Source organism: Macrotis lagotis, chromosome 5 (assembly GCF_037893015.1).
Source record: "Macrotis lagotis isolate mMagLag1 chromosome 5, bilby.v1.9.chrom.fasta, whole genome shotgun sequence".
NCBI lineage: Eukaryota > Metazoa > Chordata > Mammalia > Peramelemorphia > Peramelidae > Macrotis > Macrotis lagotis.
The window spans coordinates 266,433,629-266,455,038 of record NC_133662.1 but is presented as its reverse complement, the minus strand read 5'-3'; the positions used below and the strand labels follow the sequence as shown (position 1 = coordinate 266,455,038).

Sequence of the window (21,410 nt, the reverse complement as noted above, 5' to 3'; positions counted from 1 at the left end):
TAGCAAAACCATTATTATTAATGTTGAATAAATCTCCTTTCCCACCCTGTAAGATTTTTTTTAAAGAGCAAGAAGGGACAATATCCAACCTTTATACAAGGGTTTTTTTTGTATTCTCTTCTAGAGAGAGAAGATGGACAAATTGTTGGCCAATGTTCCCCTATGTGCCTAAGAAAATGTGGAGGGAGGGTGGGAGGATCTGCATTCAGCCTTCAAGGAGCAACCATTCAGTGAAACTACTTTGTGACTATTTGATTTTTCTTGATGGAAACATCCTAAGAAGGGAATGTATGGTTCTACCAGAGACTGGTTTTGTAGGAGCTCTAATGAGGAAGGAGATGAATTTAGATGAAGTCAGCACAGCTATCAGGAATCAAACTAGAGAATCTTTGGGAACTCCATGGTCAAGTGTAAGAGTGAGAGAATGAGTGATCAGGTGAGGCTGAGAGGCTGGTCATGGCTTAGCTCCAAGAATCTGTGATTTTTTGTTCTGCTCTCTGTGGCCCTCCATGCTGAACTTTGGGGAAGAGTAGTCCAAAACTGGCATTGTAAAGGTCTTGTATTACTCTAGAATCTAGACCAGGAGTCTGGGCAGAGAGGTCCTCTGTTTAATGAAGATGTGACCTATGGCTGTGGCTGCAGAGCTGACCTCCTATGTACATAGAAAAAGCCAGCTTGGCTATCAAGTATGAAGAGATGGTGAAAAGGACTTGTGGAACCATCTGTGCCTGCTGGTGGTAGAAATGTTGGGCATTTGGAGGATTCTGTACCTGGTCTCAGGCAACAAGTTTCCATACTGAGAGGAGTTGCCTTCTAGTTTCATAGAGACTTGTTTAATTTTTTTAATTAAATTAATCCTGGGAATATTTAATTAGATACTGGAATAATTTTATTATTAAATAAGTCCCCATTTAATCCTTGCCTGTGGCATAGAGATGACCCTGGGGAAATCCAACAGACTAAGGGAGCATCCTTCCTAACTGTAAAGTAAAACCATAAAGTTTTGTGGGAGAGATCCTGTAATGGATCCACTGGGAGAGAAGACACCAGAATGTTGGGGTGTTGCCTCACCAACAAACTCCAGTACAATTCAAACCACAGAAGTGCTGAGTCTGAAGAATTTTAGATCCTTAAAAAAGGGAGAACCCATAAGAGAGAGAAAATTATATTGAATAGAAACATCCAAGATTATCCAAGAAACAGTACTGAGCTTGGAGTCAGGAAGATAAAAATTCAAATACTCCCTCAAACATTTACTATCTGTGTGATAGCAGGCACCTCTCAGCCTCTGAGTTCCCTCATCTGCTAAGGAGAGCAATTTCTGAGAGGTCTTAGTTTTGTCCGAGAGCCATGACTAATTTGGGGTTACTGTAAATCCATTTATATACTTTCTGGATTTTGAAATGTGATCCAGTGAATCCTTTTCATGGACTGCATTTTCTGTGGGGGTGAGTCAAGACTGTTCTGTAACCAAGAGATAGCTGGCAAAAAAGATAGAGATCTGAACTCAAAGCCAGGAAGGCATGGGTTCAAGAACCATTTCATCCACATAATTGGTTGTATGTCCCCAGGCAAATAATTTAACCTTTTGGTGTTCAATAGGAATTTCACAGGATCAATGCCCAAGGTGGAATTTGAATCTAGATCCTCAAGTTCTATGGTCAATTGCTTCAATGTGAATGAATGGCATCATAAAAGGTCATCTTAGGATGCAGAAACAAGGCATGACAAGGGTCCTTCTCCACTGCTTATGTATATGGTGTTGTATTTCATGTAGTGGAACCAGAGGAAGTGAGAGGGAGTTTCCCCAAACCAGCGAAATCATAGGTTCATTTCCTGTCTCTATCTCTGGAGTATGTGTATGGAAGCTGAGGTGGTGAAGAAGAAGAATGAAAAGAGGATGCTGATAGTAAGGGTGCTGAGGCAGAGACCCCAAACTAGAGGGGCATGGCTAGAACCAGTGTGTCAGAGGGACTTCTGAAGGGATTCTTTTTTTACAAATGTTAGTTTATATAGAAACAAATGTTAGTTGATATAGAGAAATCCAAAAATGAAACAATATTTGCAACTGAGCTTTAAGTTCCTGGTCCCAGTCATCAGTAGGAAAATAGTTTATATTATTTTGTTTTTTAGGCAATGGGGTTAAGTGGTTTGCCCAAGGTCACACAGCTAGGTAATTCTTAAGTGTCTGAGGATGGATTTGAACTCAGGTACTCCTGACTCCAGGGCTGGTGCTTTATCCACTGTGCCACCTAGCCGCCCCTCTAAAATAGTTTATATTATAATGAGTTATTTTGTTTTAGTTGATTAGGTGGCTAAAAATTACTATTATTATCTCTTGGAAAGAGAGCTATAAAAGTTTTCCACCATTGCAAACTACATATTTGTGCAAGCATGTTCATTTTATTCTTAAATAAATTAAAATATAGACATAGTCTTGTTGTGTTTCCTTGATGTTGGACTAGGAATACATTGTTCAAATAAACTTATTTGTGATTACTATATTATGTTAAACATCTTTCCTTTGGAGGAAGTATGTTACCACCAACTCTTGATCCAGGATATTGTGAAGCTAATTACTATTTAGATACTGAACCAGCCAGTCTCTAAGATTTTCTATACCCCCTCCCCCCTCATTCAAGTCTTATGATAGCCCCTCAGCTTATTATAAATATATAATTCTTGGGATCTCTTAAACATGGATACCTGAAAGTTACCCTGAAGTTCATGGTGTATACCTCATGAGCATCTATTCAGAACCACAGATGCTTCCCTGGACTGCTGCCGACATAATTTGTTGGGTCTGGTGATGTCATCTATGGGTCATTTTGTCCAATATAGGTGATATTACCTACTAGTTCTCTGCAACTTTTTCTACTAAGTTACTGCTATCTACTGATTTTACACTAATACCTAGCTGCTATGTGGAATCTTTTCCATAGGACAGTGGATATTCCAGTTCTTTTGTGAGTCAGATCTTACTGCTCTAACAACCAGCCAGCAAAATCCTTTAGGTCATGTGTGATTTTTAAAAATGGTTTACTTTTCTCCGAAGTGCAATATATTAGATCATTTGTGATAATTGATTTTCTGAGAGAAAGTTCTTTCCACAACCCATCATAACTCCAATCCACCTGCACTTTGTCTAGGAAAAATTACTCAGAAATATCACTTAGTAAAGCTGAAGGTAGCGGTTGTCTTCTTTGTCCCACATTTCTGCTTACACCAAAATCATATACCTGGGAGCCTCCATTAGTTTCTTCATGATGTCCACTACCATTGACTTCCCTCTTTCCACAACATACACATTTTCTGAAAATCTCAATAAAATCACATCAGAGTGAGTTTTTTTTAAATGGCCATTTTTGCATCCCCTTTACTTAGCATATTGCCTGCTTATTGACTTGACCAATAGGATCAATATAAGTTATTATATTTAATAACAGTAATTTCTTTTGGAGAATCAGGATCAGAGACATGTGAGTAACTGAGATGGATTTCCATGTCCTAGTAGAGGGCAGGGATAGACAAACTTTTGAAAAATGCAAATTAGATAATTTAGATTGGCTTCTGTTTGTGAAGGGATGAGCCAAAATTTCAGGGAAAGCACTGATTTTACCCTACTGGATTCTAGGACCCATATTAAAGACAACCACCAAACTCATTCTCCTTTCTATTTTCTCCTCCAATGTCTTCCATGTCATTCTGTAAATGCTTATAGGACTCTAGGATCTTAAAGCTAGAAAGGATCATTGCTAGTACCTAGCCCAAGTCCCTCATTTACACATAAGGAATTTGTTGATATTGTTGATGATGTTCAGTCATTTCAGTAATGTCCAACTCTCTGAGACTCCATTTGTAGCTTTATTGGCAAAGATACTGATTTGCTATTTCCTTCTTTAGCTCATTTTACAGATGAAGAAACTGAGGTAAAGGTGAAGGAATTTGCAAAGGGTCACATAGCTAATAAGTGTCTGATGATGGATTTAAACTTGGGTCCTCCTGACTTCAGGCTTGTTACTTTATCCATTACAGCAACATCTAGATGCCCCCAAAGGTAAGGAAACCTGGGACCCAAAGGGGGAAGGGTGCTTCTTAGAGTGGAAAAAATTGATATTCAAGCCTAGGTTCACATCCAAAATCCAGAGTTTTTCCCCTTCTCTGCTATGTAACCATTGTTTTCTGAGCCAAGTTAAATTCTATGAAACTTTCCAATTTCTTTTTACAAAGAATGAATCAATCAGCAACCATGGATAAGGCACCTACTGTGTTACAGGTCTTGGCCTACGTGCTGGGTTATAAAGTCAAAGAATAAACCAATCGTGTCTCTTTCCACACACATCTATTTCCCTCATCTTAGCCAAGAAATACTTTCCTAATAAAGAGCTGCCTATTTCTAAATTTAAATTAAGTAATCCTGTCTCCACAATGGCCTTTGTCTAACTGTGTGTGTGGTGTTGAAAGGATGTAAGCACCACCATTTTTTCACGTCCACAGATTGAACAAAAAAAAGATAGCAGAACTCCAATCATTTACAAAGCTACCTTATCCATTTATTTTCTTTTCCATTACATATTTTACTTTTTAATATTTTGACTGTGAAAAAACCTAGGTTCCCTATAACAACTGATAAAACATAAATTCTCAGTCAAATAAATTCCACATAATTGGAGATATTTAGAGCAAATTATCACAAATAATATTCTCTGTTTACTTGCATGATGAGAAAACATATAATGACTTAAAATAAGATGACAAACTTTGGACTATGGAATAAGATCAATCTGTTTCAAGCATTCTGAATAATAGGTCAATATTTTCATGTCAAGCTAAAATATGTTGGCTCTGGAAGATCCAGTTGAGGCTTAGGTTTCACATGAGAATTGTTTTTAAGGATTTCTTGTTTAAATGTGATTAATTTTATTGTTTAAGAAAAACATTTTTGTCGAAAACAAAAAAAATTTAATTTTTTTAAAAAAAAAGTGTTTTGGGGCAGTTAGGTGGCACAGTGAATAGAGCACCAGCCCTGGAGTCAGGAGGTCCTGAGTTCAAATCCAGTATCAGAGATGTACTAATTACCTAGCTGTTTGACCTTGGGCAAGTCACTTAACCCCACTGCCTTGCAAAAACCTAAAAAAAAGTTTTTTCAAAGCTAGAAAACATTGGTGCTGAAAATATCTTAGAGAGGTCATCTAGTACAGCTCTCCTTGAACACCTCATGGCATCTTTGAAAAGTGGTCATCTTGCTTTTGAGAAAGACTTCAGTGGGAAGCCATTGTCTCTGAAGGCCTCCATGATGCATCTGGATAGCTTGAACTGGAAAGAAAATTTTCCCTATATTCATCTAACATATACTTCTTTGTATCCTCCACCCATTATTCTTAGTTATGTCCTTGGGGGCCAAGGAAGACCAGTCAACCACTTCTTTCAAACAACAGCTGCTCAATTACTTGAGGAAAAACACCACACTTCCATCACCCCACTTACATTAGCATTTACTGTCAAAAGTCAAGACTCTTCAGGACTCTAGAACTATCACTTCCTTATTTTTGGAAGCCAAGCTTCTCTTAATGTTGCCTAAGATTACTTGTGATTTCTTGGCTTCCATGTCACAGGAATAACTAATGTTGAGTTTGTGGTCTACTAAAACCTCCTGATCGTGTGTGCGTGCATGTGTGTGTGCATGTGTGTGTGTGTCTTTGTGGGGGTCATTCATATCATCTTAACCAGGTTGAAGTGAAAGTTTATATGCTGACATTTTTGTAGACCCTCCATCCTCAAGACTTGTCATAAGACAAATTGCCCCCAGAATCTATTGGCCAATTTGGACAAGAGGGGGAAAATTACTTAGCTCTGTAGAGCACATGAGTTTAAAGCTGACATTTGTAGAGGCACAGCAAGAAATTAATAATTCCCTTCTACATTTGTGCACCTCATTGTATATTCATATTTTCACACATTTGTCATAGCAAATTTACAGCCCTTCTCGATCAAGTTATTTTAAACTGTGACTTAGCCCCTCTTTCCACAACACTTTGTACCTGTTATAGAACACTTCATAACTTCTCATCGAGTGAAGTCAATTTTGATTAAAACTTAATAAAATGACAAAATTTAAATACATTTACAGAGTTGTGGGGAAGGAGGACAGGACTGAGAACCAGGAGCCCTGGGCTCCACTCTTGGGAAAACTCATATTACCCTGCTAAGCTTTGGCAGTTTTCTCACCTGAATGATGAAGGGATCTCTAAGATATCTTTTTTACTTTAAAAATCAATGATGCCAGGAACAGTTGATGCTAGCCATTTTTTCCAGTCCCCAAATTGTAGGGGACAATATTTAGCATGAGGTAAGCCCTGGAGAAATGCTTCCCTCTCATTCATTCTTTTTTAAACATTTTACTTAAGGCAATGGGGTAAAGTTACTTGCCCAAGGTCACACAACTAGGTAATTATGAAGTGTCTGAGGCCAGATTTGAATGCAGGTCCTCTTGACTCTAGGGCCAGTGCTTTATCTACTGAGCCAACTAGATGCTCCCTCTCATTAATTCTAATGGTGGATGTTGTTTGGATCCATCAAATCACATCACACATCGGGTACCTGAAGCTTTGGTAGATGAGATCACATTTCAGTTGAATCTAGGATCATAGGCATGAACAAGCCTGGATCTCCACTAACTGGACCCAGCACCTGGCAAGTCCCATCAGGGGGATTGCTCCCCATTTATAGGATAAAGAATGCTTTGCTTTTCTCTAACCATGATCAAGTAAATGCTGCCATTCCTACTGGAGAGCTTGTAATGGTCGGCTCCAGAGGGACTCCCTCACCATTTCTATGACAGTCTAACCAAAACACCCCTCCTTGTCCCCTTCCTTTCAATATGAGTTGCTTTTTCTTTGTTTCCCCCACGGCCCCTCCTAGTTATCGCTGCTCTCCTTCAGTTATTTTCAGTTCTGTCTGATTATCTGGGGTTTCCTTGGCAGAGATACTGGAAGGGTTTATCGCCGTGTCCTTCTCCAGTTCATTTTACAGATGAGGAAACTGAGGCAAACAGGGTGAAATGACTTGTCCAGGGTCACACAGTGAGAGTCTGAGTCTGGATTTGAACTTGGGTCTTCCCAACATCAAGTCTCACATTCTAGATAGTAGCTGCCAGTACAATTTGGAATGCCAGAGAAAACACAGAGACTAATAAAGTGTGCACTCTCAGGGGCTTGTAATCCAGAAAGAGAAAATAAGACAGGTGAAGAAACTTGTCCAAGGTCCCCCAGCAGCCTTCAAAGCCAGGGCTCTTACCTCCAGGACTGTTTATGCTACACCCCTGTGTTTATAGAATGATTCAGGTAGGTGGGGCCATTGAACTGTCCTCTTGTTTCTCTGCTATCCGAAATCATCAAGGGCATGTCTAAGAGGGGTGGTCTGAGGACCCCCTGTCTTGCAGGATGGTGTAACTCAGATAGTGTCACATATATGAATAAACCCTCAAGATCCTCCTTGTTAGACATGGCCAGGTAGTTGGGGGCGTGCCCCAGCAGACTGACCACTCTGGGATCCCCTCATCATCCCTTCTATACATTCAGCTAAATCACCTTCCACCCACTTTTCTTAGCATCTCCTGGTACCCAAGGCTATAAGGGCAGAATCGAAACCAATCTCTTCCCTCAAAGACCTTAAGGTTTTGTTTTTTGGGGTTAAGTGACTTGTGTAAGGTCGTATTTGAACTCAGATCCTCCTGACTCCAGGGCTGGTGCTCTATCCACTGGCCACCTAAAATTCTTTAGGGAATAAAACTTGCACATGGATAAGTGATTGTGTGGGAATCAATCGAGACTGTAAGAGAGTTTTCAGCAGCAGAGCCCACCTGAAGCTCATATCACCCACAGGAATCAGTTTAATTCTGGGGCCTCCTATTTCCAAGGTACTGAGGAGGAAACAAAGAGGAAGAAGTCCTAGCTTCTACTTCAAAAAGCTTGCAGTTTAGAGCAGAAGGAGGAGGATCTGGGTAGGAATCCAAGACTTGATTCAGGTACATGTCAATATTAGCGGGAGCATATTCATTTGCAAAGAGAAAATTTAATAAAAAGTGGGAAATACCCCAGAAACACATTTCTTCCAAAAAAAGCTCAAAACCAGATGTTCATAGAAATTCCTGGGGATTGTTGAATTTCTCACTGCACCAGTTGATAGTTGGAGCAAAGACATGAAATGTTCCAACATGGGGCACGGCCAGAAAGAAGGCCCCAGATTGAGATGGAGGTCTCGTTTGTGGGCCAGCCAGGAAGGTCAGTGACATGGGGCCAGTGAGGATGTGTCTGGGAAAGTGGATGTAATGAGACTGGAAAGGTAAGAAGGGCTAGGGGCTTAGAATCCCAACAGAACACTTTGCATTTTTTCATGAAGGCAATAGGGAGCTACTGAGTTTACTAAGTAGAAGGGGTGACATGACCAGACCTGCATCTTAGGAAAATCACTTTAGAGACTGAATAGAAGATAGATTGGAGGGGGGAGAAACTAGAGGTAAGAAGATGCTCTCCCAGTAGCTATCACCATAGTCTGGGTATGAGATGATGGGGGTCTACATCAGGGTGGGGCCAGTGTTAGAGGAGAGGGGGGGCATAATTAAGAGATTCTGCAAAATCAACAGACCCTGGCCATAAATTTGAATATGGAAGCATGAGAGATAATGAGGATCTAGGATGACTCCTGGGTCCTAAACCTAAGGGGTGGGAAGGATGGTGTTGGCCCCCTCAGTAACAAAAATGGTGACAAGGGAGGAGAAGTGTTTTGGGGAAAGAGAATGACTTCTGTATTGGACATACCAAGGCTAAGATCACTGGACACCCAGTTCAAGATGTCTGAAAGGCAGTTGGAGAGGCAAGAATGGAGGTTGGCAGAGAGATTTGGTTGGGAAAGTGAGATTCGAGATTTAGCACCCTTGAGATGGTCACTGGCTCCATGGGAGCTGCTGAGATCATCAAGTGAAATTGCCCTAGCCAGAAATGAGAAGGACTCTAGGACAGAGCCCGGGGTGGGGACATCTGCAGTCAAAGAGCATGATCTAGAGGAGGATCCAACAAGGAGACAGAGAAAGAATGGTCAGAGAGATGGGAGGAGACAAAAGAGAGAATGATGCCCCCCCCTAATCTAGAGAGATGAGAGTATCAAGGAGAGAGTGACCAATGCTGCCAAAATCTGCAGAGAAGTCAATCATTGGATTGGGCAAATATAGAGATCATTGGTCACACGGGAGAGAGAGCAATGTAAGGGGACGAGGTCAGAAGTCAGGTTTGTGAGGAGTTTTGAGGAGAGCAAGAGGAGAGAAAGTAGAGGCCCCACAGGCTGATTTCTTTTTAAGGAATTGAGTTATTAAGGGAAGAAGAGACATCACATTAGAGCAGGGGATGGAAGGATGATCAAGGTTTCTCCAGGCTAGGGGAGAGATACTTATTGGCAGCAGGAAATGAACCGGTGGACAGAGAGAATTTGGGAATAAATGAAAGGGGGGGCTGCTGGAGGAAAAAAACTGTTAGAGGATGGGATTGTATCAGATGGCTCTAGTGGGTAGAAGAAATTCAACTTGATAAAAAGTGAGACCATTTCATCATGTGAGACAGGGGAGGCAGGATGAGAGAGGGACCAAAATATATGTAAGGATTCTTGCAGGAAGAGAGAGAGACAGCAACAGAGACAGAGAGTGAGACAGAGAGACACAGAGAGGTATCAAAAGAATTCTTTTTCTGTACAGGATGAGCTGTGAGCCCTTGAGTCACTTCTTTGGTCTGTGCCCCCAGAGTACTCTCTCTGGTCTTTAATGCCAAAGCCTCTGTCTCTGCTCTGGACTGACTTCTCTGGAATTATATTACTCTATGTCCCTCCCCCAAGCTCTCTGAGGGTGGGGGTGTCTGTTTGCCCATCTGCTTGCCCAGTGCAATGACTGGGGCAAATATTCAGCATTTAATAGATGCTTCTTGGTTTTTTTTTTTTCCTTAGGTTTTTGCAAGGCAAACGAGTTTAAGTGGCTTGCCCAAGGCCATACAGCTAGGTAATTATTAAGTATCTGAGACCAGATTTGAACCCAGGTACTCCTGACTCCAGACCAGTGCTTTATCCACTACGCCACCTAGCCACTCCTCTATGCCACCTAGCTGCCCCTAGATGCTTCTTGTTAATGTTAATGGTGAGGTGCAGCTCAGCTGACCATCTTCCATGGAGAAGAAATTTCCACACTGGGAGTCCCCTCTTCTCCAACAAAATCACTGGTCCAGACCAAGAAACCAAAGGCTGTGTAAACACTTACTCTAATGTCTGTTTACACATGTGTTAATTGTGTAGGAACTCACAAACACCTGTCCATCCATGATGCCTCACTGTTTCTGATGCAGCCTCTTGGTGGAGGAGATGGAAAGACCAGCCTTCAGGAGGCTGGACTCTCCCTCTCCCTTTCTTTGTGACCTTTGGCAGATCTTGGCCTCTCTGGGACTTGTCTTCCTTTGTACAGTAAAGAGGTTCTCCTTCTTCCTTAGACTTCTCCTTCTCCTTTCCAAGCCCCAAACCTAAAATGTCTCCGGGTGTGTGTGTGTGTATGTGAGTGTATGTATGTGTGGGAGCTTTGTGAGTATGAACATGAATGTGTGTGACTGTGTGTGAGTATGAATGTGTATGTGAGTGTATACATGTGTGAGTATGAATATGAGTATGTGTATGTGAGTGTGTATGTATGTGAGCGTATATGTATGTGAGTATGAACATGAATGTGTGTATATGTAGGAGCTTTGCGAGTATGAATATGAATGGTGTGACTGTGTGCTTGAGTATGAATGTGTGAGTGTGTACATGTGTGAGTATGAATATGAATGTGAATGTGAGTGTGTGCGTGGGAGCTTTGTGTGTGTGTGTGTGTGTGTGTGTGTGTGTGTGTGCGTGTGCTTGGTTATATGTTTGGGAGTGCAGGTAAACCAGTTGCCTGTGTCTGGCCACCCTCACGTGCCTAGGATGCATAGACATCTAATGCTCAATGTTCAATCCTCTTGGAACAAAACTCTCTGCCTGGTCCAGGGGGCCCCCTCACTCTGGGGTCTTCAGGGGGATCAGAAGGCAGGCCAGGCCCCCTCTCAGGGAGCTTCATGGGGAAGTAAGAGAGGATTTCCAACAGAGGCCTAAACTCAGACCTTTCCAGCAAGGGGGAAGTGACCAGTTCTGGAGCCACCGACATGAGCAATGGTTCCCCTGTGGTTTACCACTGAGGTTCAAGGGCTCACAGCTCTAGACTCACAACTCCAAGATTTATCTGTATTTCATCAAGTAGGAAAACTCTCTGGATGGAGGGGTTTCCGGCCGAGCCCCCCAACGCTATCGGGCTCCTCCATTAACGTCAGCAGGCTCGTAAATTGCCAGCCTCTCTCAAGGAGGCCTGAGTCACTGCACAGAAGCCCCAGAAGACTCCCTGGCCCCCTGTAAATCCACCGACACCCAGTAAAGGCAATTAAATGCACATGGTTGTAATTAAAAGTGGCCCTCCTTTGAAAGCAGAGGGGCTTCACACCTTCTTTAAGGGGAGGACAAAAAGCAAGGTGTGAAGGGAGATTTGTTTGCTTTTTTATGGAAAATTTATAGGATCTGATTTATTCTTGTATTTTTTTCTTCCGATGAGTGGGACTTGATAAGCAAGTCCACAGATGGCTGTAGACTCTGCTGTCTTTTTGCGTTATTCTAAAGAATTATGCAATGGCAAACATTCCTACAAAACTGCCTTTGACAGTTCTGAATTCATGAAAACATATTTCTTGATGCATAGGAACAATGTGTCATTGATTCCATGATTAGCTATTTTGGGGGGGAAGGAGGTTGCTTTTCCACTGAGCAAATGATACTTTTACTGTTTTTTTCTCTCTCTGCCATCTCAAAAATGTGTTTAGATGGAAAATTAATAAACAGATAAGCAGTGGCAGCTCATTATGGAAGAGAAAAGCAATGAGGGCAGTGGTTCTTCTCAACTCCACCATCATCCATTTGTACTGATGATTCCCTAGTTCAAAACTTCTGGCCATTATTCACCCATCAGTCTTCTTCATGTTAAAACAATATTCCAGCTCCTTTTCCCACTTAAGCAACCAGAAAACAGTAGGGAAATAGTCATTGCAGGGAGAAATGGGTATCAGCAAGATGGAAAGTTAATCACTTTGGGTGGGAAGCTCATGGCTCATGGGGGCCTCTTTTTATTAATAATTTGTCATGGAAACAACAAAAAGTAAAAGGAAACAACTCCATCGTGTAACAATGACAAAATCCTCCCAATTGTCTTAAATCAGACAATTTGTCTAGTCTTGGGAACCACACGGGAACAGTGATTTTTCTGCTGGGTCTCCCCATGTGTATTGTATTAGATATGGCTTGCTAGTATCCTCCCTAAGGAAGTTTTTCCCCTTCCTAGATGGGGAATAAAAAAAGATTCTTAGGAATTCCTTCATGTCCATGGAAGATCTCGTATTCTTCACAATGCTCAGAACACATCGGGTCAAAGAATGATTTTTATTCCAAGATGTGTTCACTCTCTAGAAGTCAAAATCTTTTCATCTTTCCCATTTCCTAAGAAAAATACATTCAAGAAGGGACCCTCTTTATCTCTTTAACATGACTCCCCAATTTTCAAGCCAACCACTGCCTCACATACTTAAATCATTGAATTCATCATTTTCTGAATAGAATATCCCAGGGCCCTGCTCACAGGATGACCCCAGATCCACAAGGCTAACTTAGCTTAAGACAACTGTGTTTTCTTAATTTGATTTATGGGAGTTGTTGGCATCAAAGTATGTACTTGGTCTTAGCCTCACATGTTTAGCAAATGATCTTTCCCTAAGACTATCCTGAAAGTTTCATTGTGGTAAAATCCACAGCCCTCCCCCCATCAGAATCCAGATCATCTTTACCACAAAATAAAAGGGAAAAAAAAAGATATGTGTGTTCTTTAGAGTTCAGAACTTCTCAAAGAATGGACAGAAACTACACTTTAAAAAATAGGAGCTGTGCCCTACTCTAAATACCTAGCTAGAAGGGACTTTCAAGCATCTAGTTGAGGCAACTGAGGCCCAGGCAGGTAAATAAACTTTTCCAAGGTTACCCAAGTCACTGAGAAATTATTGGAGTTAAGATCTGAAGTTTATATTTTTGACACTTTACCATGTTACCTTCTTTAAAATAATGACACATCTGATTTACTCATTCACATGTGAATATGTTTTTTCTCTTTGCTTTTAAAAACCTCCAGGGAAAGACATTTTTACAACTTATCTTAATAACTCATTTCCATGTTTAACAGCATTTACCATTAGAAAAGTTTGTTTACTGCTTAACATAGGTCTGGGAGGAAGGCAGTTTGGGCTTAGACTCAGCCACTGACTCCTTGAGTGATCTTGGGATTCACCTCTAGGGCACTGAGATTCTAATCCCCGCCCCCCCAAGACTTTATGTTCTCCTTTTAATCTTCTTGAACTTCATCAAGGATTTCATATCATGGATACTTGCTCTGCACCCATTGATCAAAATACTTCAAAAATCACATTCTTTTCATAGGTTACCTCCACCAACCTGCATCTGAATTCAGCTTTCAGACTAGGGGTCATGCAGTCTCCCTCTCTATGAAGCCCACTTTACTTTTGGATACTTTCATTGTAGAAAGGTTGTTTTTTCCCCCTGGATCTCAAAAATAAATTGAGACTCAGTATAAGAGCAACCCTTCCTCTTCATGACTCCCAATGCCTCTGCAACCATGTCAAAGATGTCAGAGAGACCTGTGGTTGACAATGACCTTAGTACTTATTTCTGTGTGGGAGTCTTCCAACAGTGGAGATCATTGTAAATAGCCAAGGACCACCATAAATTATGGAGCCTTCACTGACCCAGATTGGTGTTTGGGGAGTTGCAACAAAATCCACCAACGTAGTCTTTGTTTTTTTTTTTTTTTGTTTGTTTGTTTGTTTGGTTGTGTTTTTTTTTTTAGTTTTTTTGGAAGACAATGGGGTTAGGTGGCTTGCCCAAGGGTACACAGCAAGGTAATAATGAAGTGTCTGAGGCCACATTGAAATCAGGTACTCCTAACTCCAGGACCAGTGCTCTATCCACTGCACCACCTAGCCGCCTCCAACATAGTCTTTGAAAGCAAATATCTGTTTGGTTGTGGATTTGATGATTCAGTTGCACAGTCAAAGGTGAAGCATTGGTCTTTCACAATAGTGAATGATATAGGCAGGTCTAGGATCCAAGTGGAGTACAAAGAAGAGACCAAAACTTTCTAAGCAGAAGAAGGATCTTCTATGACCTTCATCAAGATGAAAGAAATTGCTGAAGTTTTAGGAAGGCCAAGGCTATCATAAATGCTGCCAACACAGGGCTGATCTACTTCAATGATTCCCGAGTTCAAGTCACTAAAGATACTAGAACCATTGCTGTTATTAATGTGCTCCAAATTAATGTGCAGTTAATGGTGGCTACTATGGCTTCTGGCTTAGACAAATAAGGTTGGCATTGAGAGAAATATCTTGATCTTTGTTCTTGGAAGTCAATTTTTTAAATATGTTCATTCTTATCTTTGAAGTCAAGTCCATAGTTGGGGACATTTATTTGATCTGGGAGAACTTTGACAACTGAGTGGTCAACTATTTTATCGCTGAGTTTAAATGAAAGAATAAGAAGTACATGAGTGAAAATCAGAGATCTGTCTGCCATCTTGACCTGGGAGTGAATGTATGAAGCGAACCCCTTTTTTTAGTACTCTGAGACTCAGATTTCAGTCAATCTCAATATTGAGATTGATTTCCTCTATGAAAATATTGAATTCTATACTTCTATCACCATCTCCTTTTGAAGAACTGCATGCTGATCTCTTCTGTGGCACAGTGGACCTGTGGAAAAGGTCCTAAGAGATGCCAAGCTTTATATATCCCAAATTCATGACATCATCCTGGTGAGTGGGTCCACTTGGATCTCTTAAATTCTGAAGTTTCCACAGAAAACTTCATTAAAAAGGAGCTAAACAAGAGTATCCATCCTGATGAGGCTATGGCCTTGGCTGCCATCTGTCTGGAGATAAATCTGAGAAGGTGCAGAGCTTACTGCTGTGGGCCATCACTCCTTTTCCTCTTGGAATTGAAACTGCTGGTGGAGTCATGATGATTCTGAGCAAGTGCATGTCCTCATCCCCACCAACCCAGGAGGTGAGAGAACAATGACAAAGACAACAACTTGCAGGATGTTCCTCAGATTGAGCCAGCTGCTTATTAGCAATGTAGAATAGATAACTGTGGGATCTGTTATTTCCAGGGACCCTTTAGAACTTCCCCTACTCAAACATCACCTTATTGTAAACAGTACACCCTTGAAATACACAACAAATGTTCTAAATTTCAATCTTATTCAGAGTGCAGTTTATTAGATTCATATTTTCATAAATTTTTATAATTTCATTTGTTGCCAGTTGGTCACTCTCCTATATATGTTATCTTCCACATTTGAAAGTAGGGACTTCTAATTTCTCTTTGTTTTCTTAGTGCTTATGACATAGTAAGCCCTTAATAAATGCTTTTTTCTTTCATTCACTCACAAAGGGCAAATAGGAACTAAAAATCCCACCAAAACAAAGTCCTTAGAGTGTTTAGGTCACAGGTTCTTAGAAAATATATGGTCAAGAACCCAAGAGAATCCCCTCTCAGACTCAAAACTTGAAAGAGCGATTCCATTTTCCTCTTACTACTGAATTACTAAACAAAAAAAATCTTTTCTATCTAATTTTTTCTCCCAATTCTATTAGATGATGGCCCCAGATATTGTAAAGATGCCTTGGGGCCCAGGGTAGGACATGGAATGTGCAATAGGATCTCCCAAATTCAGAAGTTTCTTCATTAAAAAGGAGCTAAGAGTTTCAATTCTGATGAGTCTGTGGTCTCCAGGTAGACTTGGACTTCAGGTGAAGAAAGAAGACTGAGATAAGAAGAGAAGGAGAAAGCTAACTTGCTGCTTTCTTCCTTTGTAAAATAACATGGCTTACATTATTTAATTAGCCTTACAGTGAAGAATGGCCCAGCTATAGATGAAATTGGATATCTATTTATTTTGGGCAATAATTATCAGCTGTTAGAGAGCATCTTCTGGGAGGAGGTCTGAAGTTAGATATTTTATTTTTATTGATGATAGAAATGGATGACTCTAAGCTGTTGAACATGAGGGAGCCAGGCACTAGGACCAGTTCTCACCCATTAAAGGATGACAGAAGTGACAAGGAGGTAATGCACCTGGTTCCTAATGACCAGGCAGCTCACTTCTTCTGGTAGACTTAATAGAAAATAAGCTCACTGTTCAAGCAATTATAGCCACTAGATTTCCCTGACATGCCAGAGGGACTCTGAGGGGATATGGATCTAGGTCTGGAAGCACTCAGAATCCATCTGATCCAACACACTCACATTACAGATGTAATATAAATGTAATGTAAACTGAGGCCCAGAGATGATGAGGAAAGTCTAATGTCATAGGTTATAGGTATCTGCTGGAGGTGAGGGGCTGAACCAAGATCTTATGACTTCTACCAGTCTTCCCCATGGCAGCTTCCATACAAAGTGCTGTTCACCCTTTCTGCCCAGTGCTTCAAGGGCACTGGCTCATAAGCTGGCAGCTGATAGTACAGTGGATAGAACATGGGATCTGGAATCAGGAAGACTTGAATGGAAAACTGGTCTCAGACAGTGATGTAAGATCCTAGGCAAGTCACTTGTCTAGCATCTGTTTGCCTCACTTTATTCAATTTAACACCACCCTTCCAGGGTTAGCATGAGGATAAACTGAGATAATAGTTGCAAAGTGCTTTACACAGTGTCTAGTATGCTATACAAATGTTAGCTATGATGATATTCATTATTATTATAGTTTTATCCTGACTTGGCTTCTCATTGTGGCACCTAACTCATAATGCTTAATCTTTGGTGACCCTGAACTTGTACAATTCTCAGCTGGTATCACTGCTGAGGCATAGCCATGAGCAATACTCAACTTCGATGGATTTTTCCTGACATCTTCTACAAAGAAAAGACATTTCAGTATCCACATTTGCTGATTCTCAGCAATCGCCTACTGCTTTTCCTCTATTGGAAATCAACAGCTTTCAAGTGCCTTTAGATTTAGAACAACCAAGAAACTCAGATATGAAGCCCAGGCCTCTCATTTTTAAAAGATGCTTTGAATTGAATCAATGGCAATCTCTCAGGTGTACAATATTACATATAGGACAGGAAAGCCCATCCCTGATAGGGATATATTTTCCTGAAATTGGATCCAAAACAAGCCAACAAGTTCCCCTTCTACCCCAAAATGAATTGCAAGTTTTTTCTTTGTAAGAGTTTTCAAGCCTCCAAGAAATTTAAAGGAGCATAGTCACTTCAGGAAGTAAAGAAAGGAAAACCAACCCAAGGCCCTCCAGTCCTCCCATTCATAATGAAGGACATTTGAGGGCCAGAGGGGTTAAATAGATTTTCCTGGCCTTACAGATAAAAATATCTTTTGAATATTGTAAGCTTACTAAATAGTTTTTTACTCATCCATCCATCCATCCATCCACCCACTCACCCACACATCCATTCATCCATCATCCATCCATCCATCCATCCATCCATCCATCCATCCACCCATTCAATCCAATCCATCTATCCATCCACACTTCCATCCAATCCAATCCCTTCCTCCCTCCCTCCTTCCCTCCCTCCCTCCATCCATCCATCCATTCACCTATTCATCTATTAAATTATGGATCCTCATTCTCTGACTCCCAATCCAGAGGACTCTTTTTCCTTGCTACTTCCTAGCTAGAAGGTGTTATTGTACTTTTGGAGAGGTTTGAGCAAACACCACAAAGATGAAAAGGACAAGAATAGAGAAGGTCATGGTGGATAGAGGCAGGTGAGCTGCCTCTTCCTCTTACCTGCATTCAATGAACCAATGCCGAATCTGATCCTGGAGGCTCTCTTTGATGTCTGCACCTTCTAACAACTTCAAATTTTTCTTGATAGTAACTAAAGCTTCCTGGTATTCCTCCTCATGTTTCTCCTGGACCTCATAGCGTAGGAACTTCACTTTCTGGGCATTGGTAATTGTGTTGTTGAAACTTTGAATTTGTGGTGATGGGTTCTGAAAACATTAAGGAAAAAAATACCCAAACCCAAGGATTAAGATCATGAAAGTCACTGATTTCATGTATTAGTTCCATGAATCAAATAAGAATTATATTTGAGAATGGTTCTAGAATCTTTTTTGTGGATCCTTGTGTATCCTATGCAGGCTATGGATCCAATGTAGAGAATATATGATGGCAAAGGAAAGCTAATCTATTGAAATAATAAAGGTGATTTTTTTTCTATCCAAACTCACAGATTCTTTGAAATATAGTCACTAATAGATTTCAGGCTAAAAACCCCTGATCTAGTAGGAAATATCCCCTATGGAGATATTTTTGATAGATAAAAGAAATTTCAGCCACTCTGAACCAGAAAAGATTCATCCTCTTCTTATGCACAGAAGGAACCTGGTCAACTTCTTTCTGGAAGCCATATCTATTAATTCATCGGTCAACAAATATATAATGGACCAATAACTTCTGTACATATAAAAGAGGTCCAAGTTATGATCCACATCCTCAAGGAATTTGCAATTTGATTGGAGAAAGATGAGCAGGACTAAAACATTTGCACATGCTCCCATATACATGTGCCAATGAAATAATTATAATATATAATATAATAAATAAAGCAAGGTGCTTTAGGTCAGAAAAAGATTACTTTAGGATAGGTTAAAGTGCTCATGGAAGATGAATGGAAGACATAGGCCTTAGGGTGCAACTCAGAGAACTGGAGAGCTTTCTAAAGAAGCAGAGAATGGGGAGAGAGACCCAGAGAGGGGAACAGCAGAAAACAAACCAGGAGCGATATACCATCTGCAAAGGAGAGTAAGGAGACTGGCCAGATGGAAGTATAAATCCTCCAAAAAGAGGTTAAAGTTCTATGACTGAATTAATATCATTCTAATAATTGGATCAAATCTCAATCAATCTCGTATTTGGCACAACTTAGAGATGATCTCTAGCCCAGATCCCTCATTAAACAGAGGGGGAAGGGAGTATTAGAGAAATGAAGGCAGTTGGCCAAGGTCACATGAAGAATTAATGTTAGCTCCAGGACTCCAACTCTAACACCTCATTTATGATTGAGAGTCTTCCCCACTCTGTGATATTGTTTTCAGCCAATAATGTCCAAGATATGAAAACCTATTTGCTGTAAAGGTAGGTTAAAATTAATATTAAAATGAAATTGCAGCTACACTCATTACGTTAATGACAGAATCAAAGAACTCTCAAAATGAGGTCTCATTCTCTTCCCCCATATCATCCTTTACTCCAAAATTCCATTTTTAAGGTACTCCCTGACTCCCAAGTACCAGCTGTGTAACCTGAGAAACAACACAGACTCACTCTGCCCTCTCCTCCACCAATCACCAATCCAGTTATGTCCTTTTGACTTCACATTATCTCTTATATCTCCAAAATCCCAGAGCTGTCACTCAAGTCTGGGATCATGGAGACTCTTCCTATTGTGATAGGTACTGAACCTCTGGAGTTCTCGGTTCAATAGATATTTCTATAGCTGCCAAAAAAATCTTGCTAAGAGGTTCTCCCCAGCTTAAGAATATTTAGTTGTTCCCCATGGCCTCTAGGATAAAGTGCCAACTCTTTGCCTTGACATTTAAGACCCCCACAATGACTCCTAACCCCCCAAACAACCCATTTAACCTTTGTAGATCTCAGTTTCCTCCCCTATAAAATGAGGATATTGGACTTGATGGCCTTGAGAGTCATCCACCATATCCAGAAGGCACTTGCTCTTCAATTTGACCTCTAGAATCCCCAAGCAGCCCCTTTAATATTCAGCTCTTATATAGAAGTACTCCAGTCTCCCTAGTCTATTCCAGACTCAGCCAAATGACATTTCTAGTCTCATCCTCCCCAGAACAGGAGGTCCTTAGGAACAGGAATCAACCAATGTGGTTTTGCACCCCCAGCCCCAAGCCTCTATAGTATGGTAGATGGTCCATAAATATTTGTTGAAATAAAAAGGAATTGGAAAACCCCATTTCTGAGAACACATCAAATTAATGGAATTCTCTTATAGAGCAGCCTCTCCATGGCAGAATTTTTATGTTCTTCTGTAATTTGTTGCAAAATTACTTTAGCTTTCATTAAAGTAATGAAAATGTCCTTTACTTAATCATCTCCTGTTCCTAAGCTTATATCTTAAATGCACATTTTTCCTAATGCTTTCATTTAAAAAATGAAAAAAAAAACTTATTTACACATTTGGATAGTTTAGCTCCTGGAAATAGAATGAAAAATAAGTCATGATTATTCCCTCTGCTCTATCAATGATGCTTTATTGATTGTTTTTTATTGTTTTTCAATTAGTACATATTCAGGAGTGAAGTGGTCCTGCTAATCTGTCCCTAAATGTGGCTACTTTCTTTTCCCTTTGTTTATTTTTCTCCCAGATGAATACATGCCCATCACATTTTTGGATGGTCTTATGAAAATCAATAAATCCCTAAGAAGAAGAGCTCCCATTACCATTATCTCATTAATAGTTGGGACTTCTAATCACCTTTAATGAAATGTTTAGGCACCTCTTCTGCAGACTAAGTGACAACCAATCATTCAGATTGTAAAAATCCACCATTTCTCCATTGTATAGAGTCTCATATTTTAAAAGGTTCTTTAATATGTACTTTGCTTAATCCTCACAAAAATCCCCTGAGCTGGGCAGAGCATATATTCTTTTCCCATTTAAGAGAACTGGAAATCCAGAAGTCAAGTGACTTATCAGAATCACTGGTTATACAAATCTTATTGGTCACAGCAAACTAGTTAGTGCCAAACCAGCAAGAACTCAGCTGCCCAATTCCTATTTTACCCATTGGAGAGCATGAGAGACCTTCAAAAACAAATTTGGGTGGTTTTGAGTGGAGAAAGGAGCACTAGCAGGTGGGGAGATCAGGAAAGGCTTCAGGGAAAATATGGCAGTTGAGCTGTTTCCAAGGAAAGCAAGAATTCTAGAGAGGGTAGTCTAGACAAGAGGATGGAAGGTGGCCTCACATGCAGGAGGAGCTGGCTTCTTTTGGAACAGTGTAGATTGACTTTTACATAGTCTTTTTCTGACAAAAATTCTGGAGGTCAATTGAAACTTCTTTCTCTCCTTTCTCTCTCTCTCTCTCTCTCTCTCTCTCTCTCTCTCTCTCTCTCTCTCTCTCTCTCTCTCTTTCTCCATCTCCTTTTCTTGCCCTCTTCCCCCCAACTTTCCTCTCCCTTCTTCCCTTCCTCTCCCTCC

The 21,410-nt window shown here is 40.5% G+C and overlaps 1 protein-coding gene across 1 annotated transcript in view; it reads right to left on the bottom strand.

Moving 5' to 3' along the window:
• The window catches only part of DRC11 (dynein regulatory complex subunit 11), a 212,450-nt gene that overhangs the window by 145,299 nt on the left and 45,741 nt on the right, over positions 1–21,410 (bottom strand). The window contains exon 5 of the mRNA XM_074190128.1: positions 17,966–18,171. Within this exon, the coding sequence (XP_074046229.1) occupies positions 17,966–18,171 (206 nt within the window). The remainder of the gene's footprint in view (positions 1–17,965; positions 18,172–21,410) is intronic.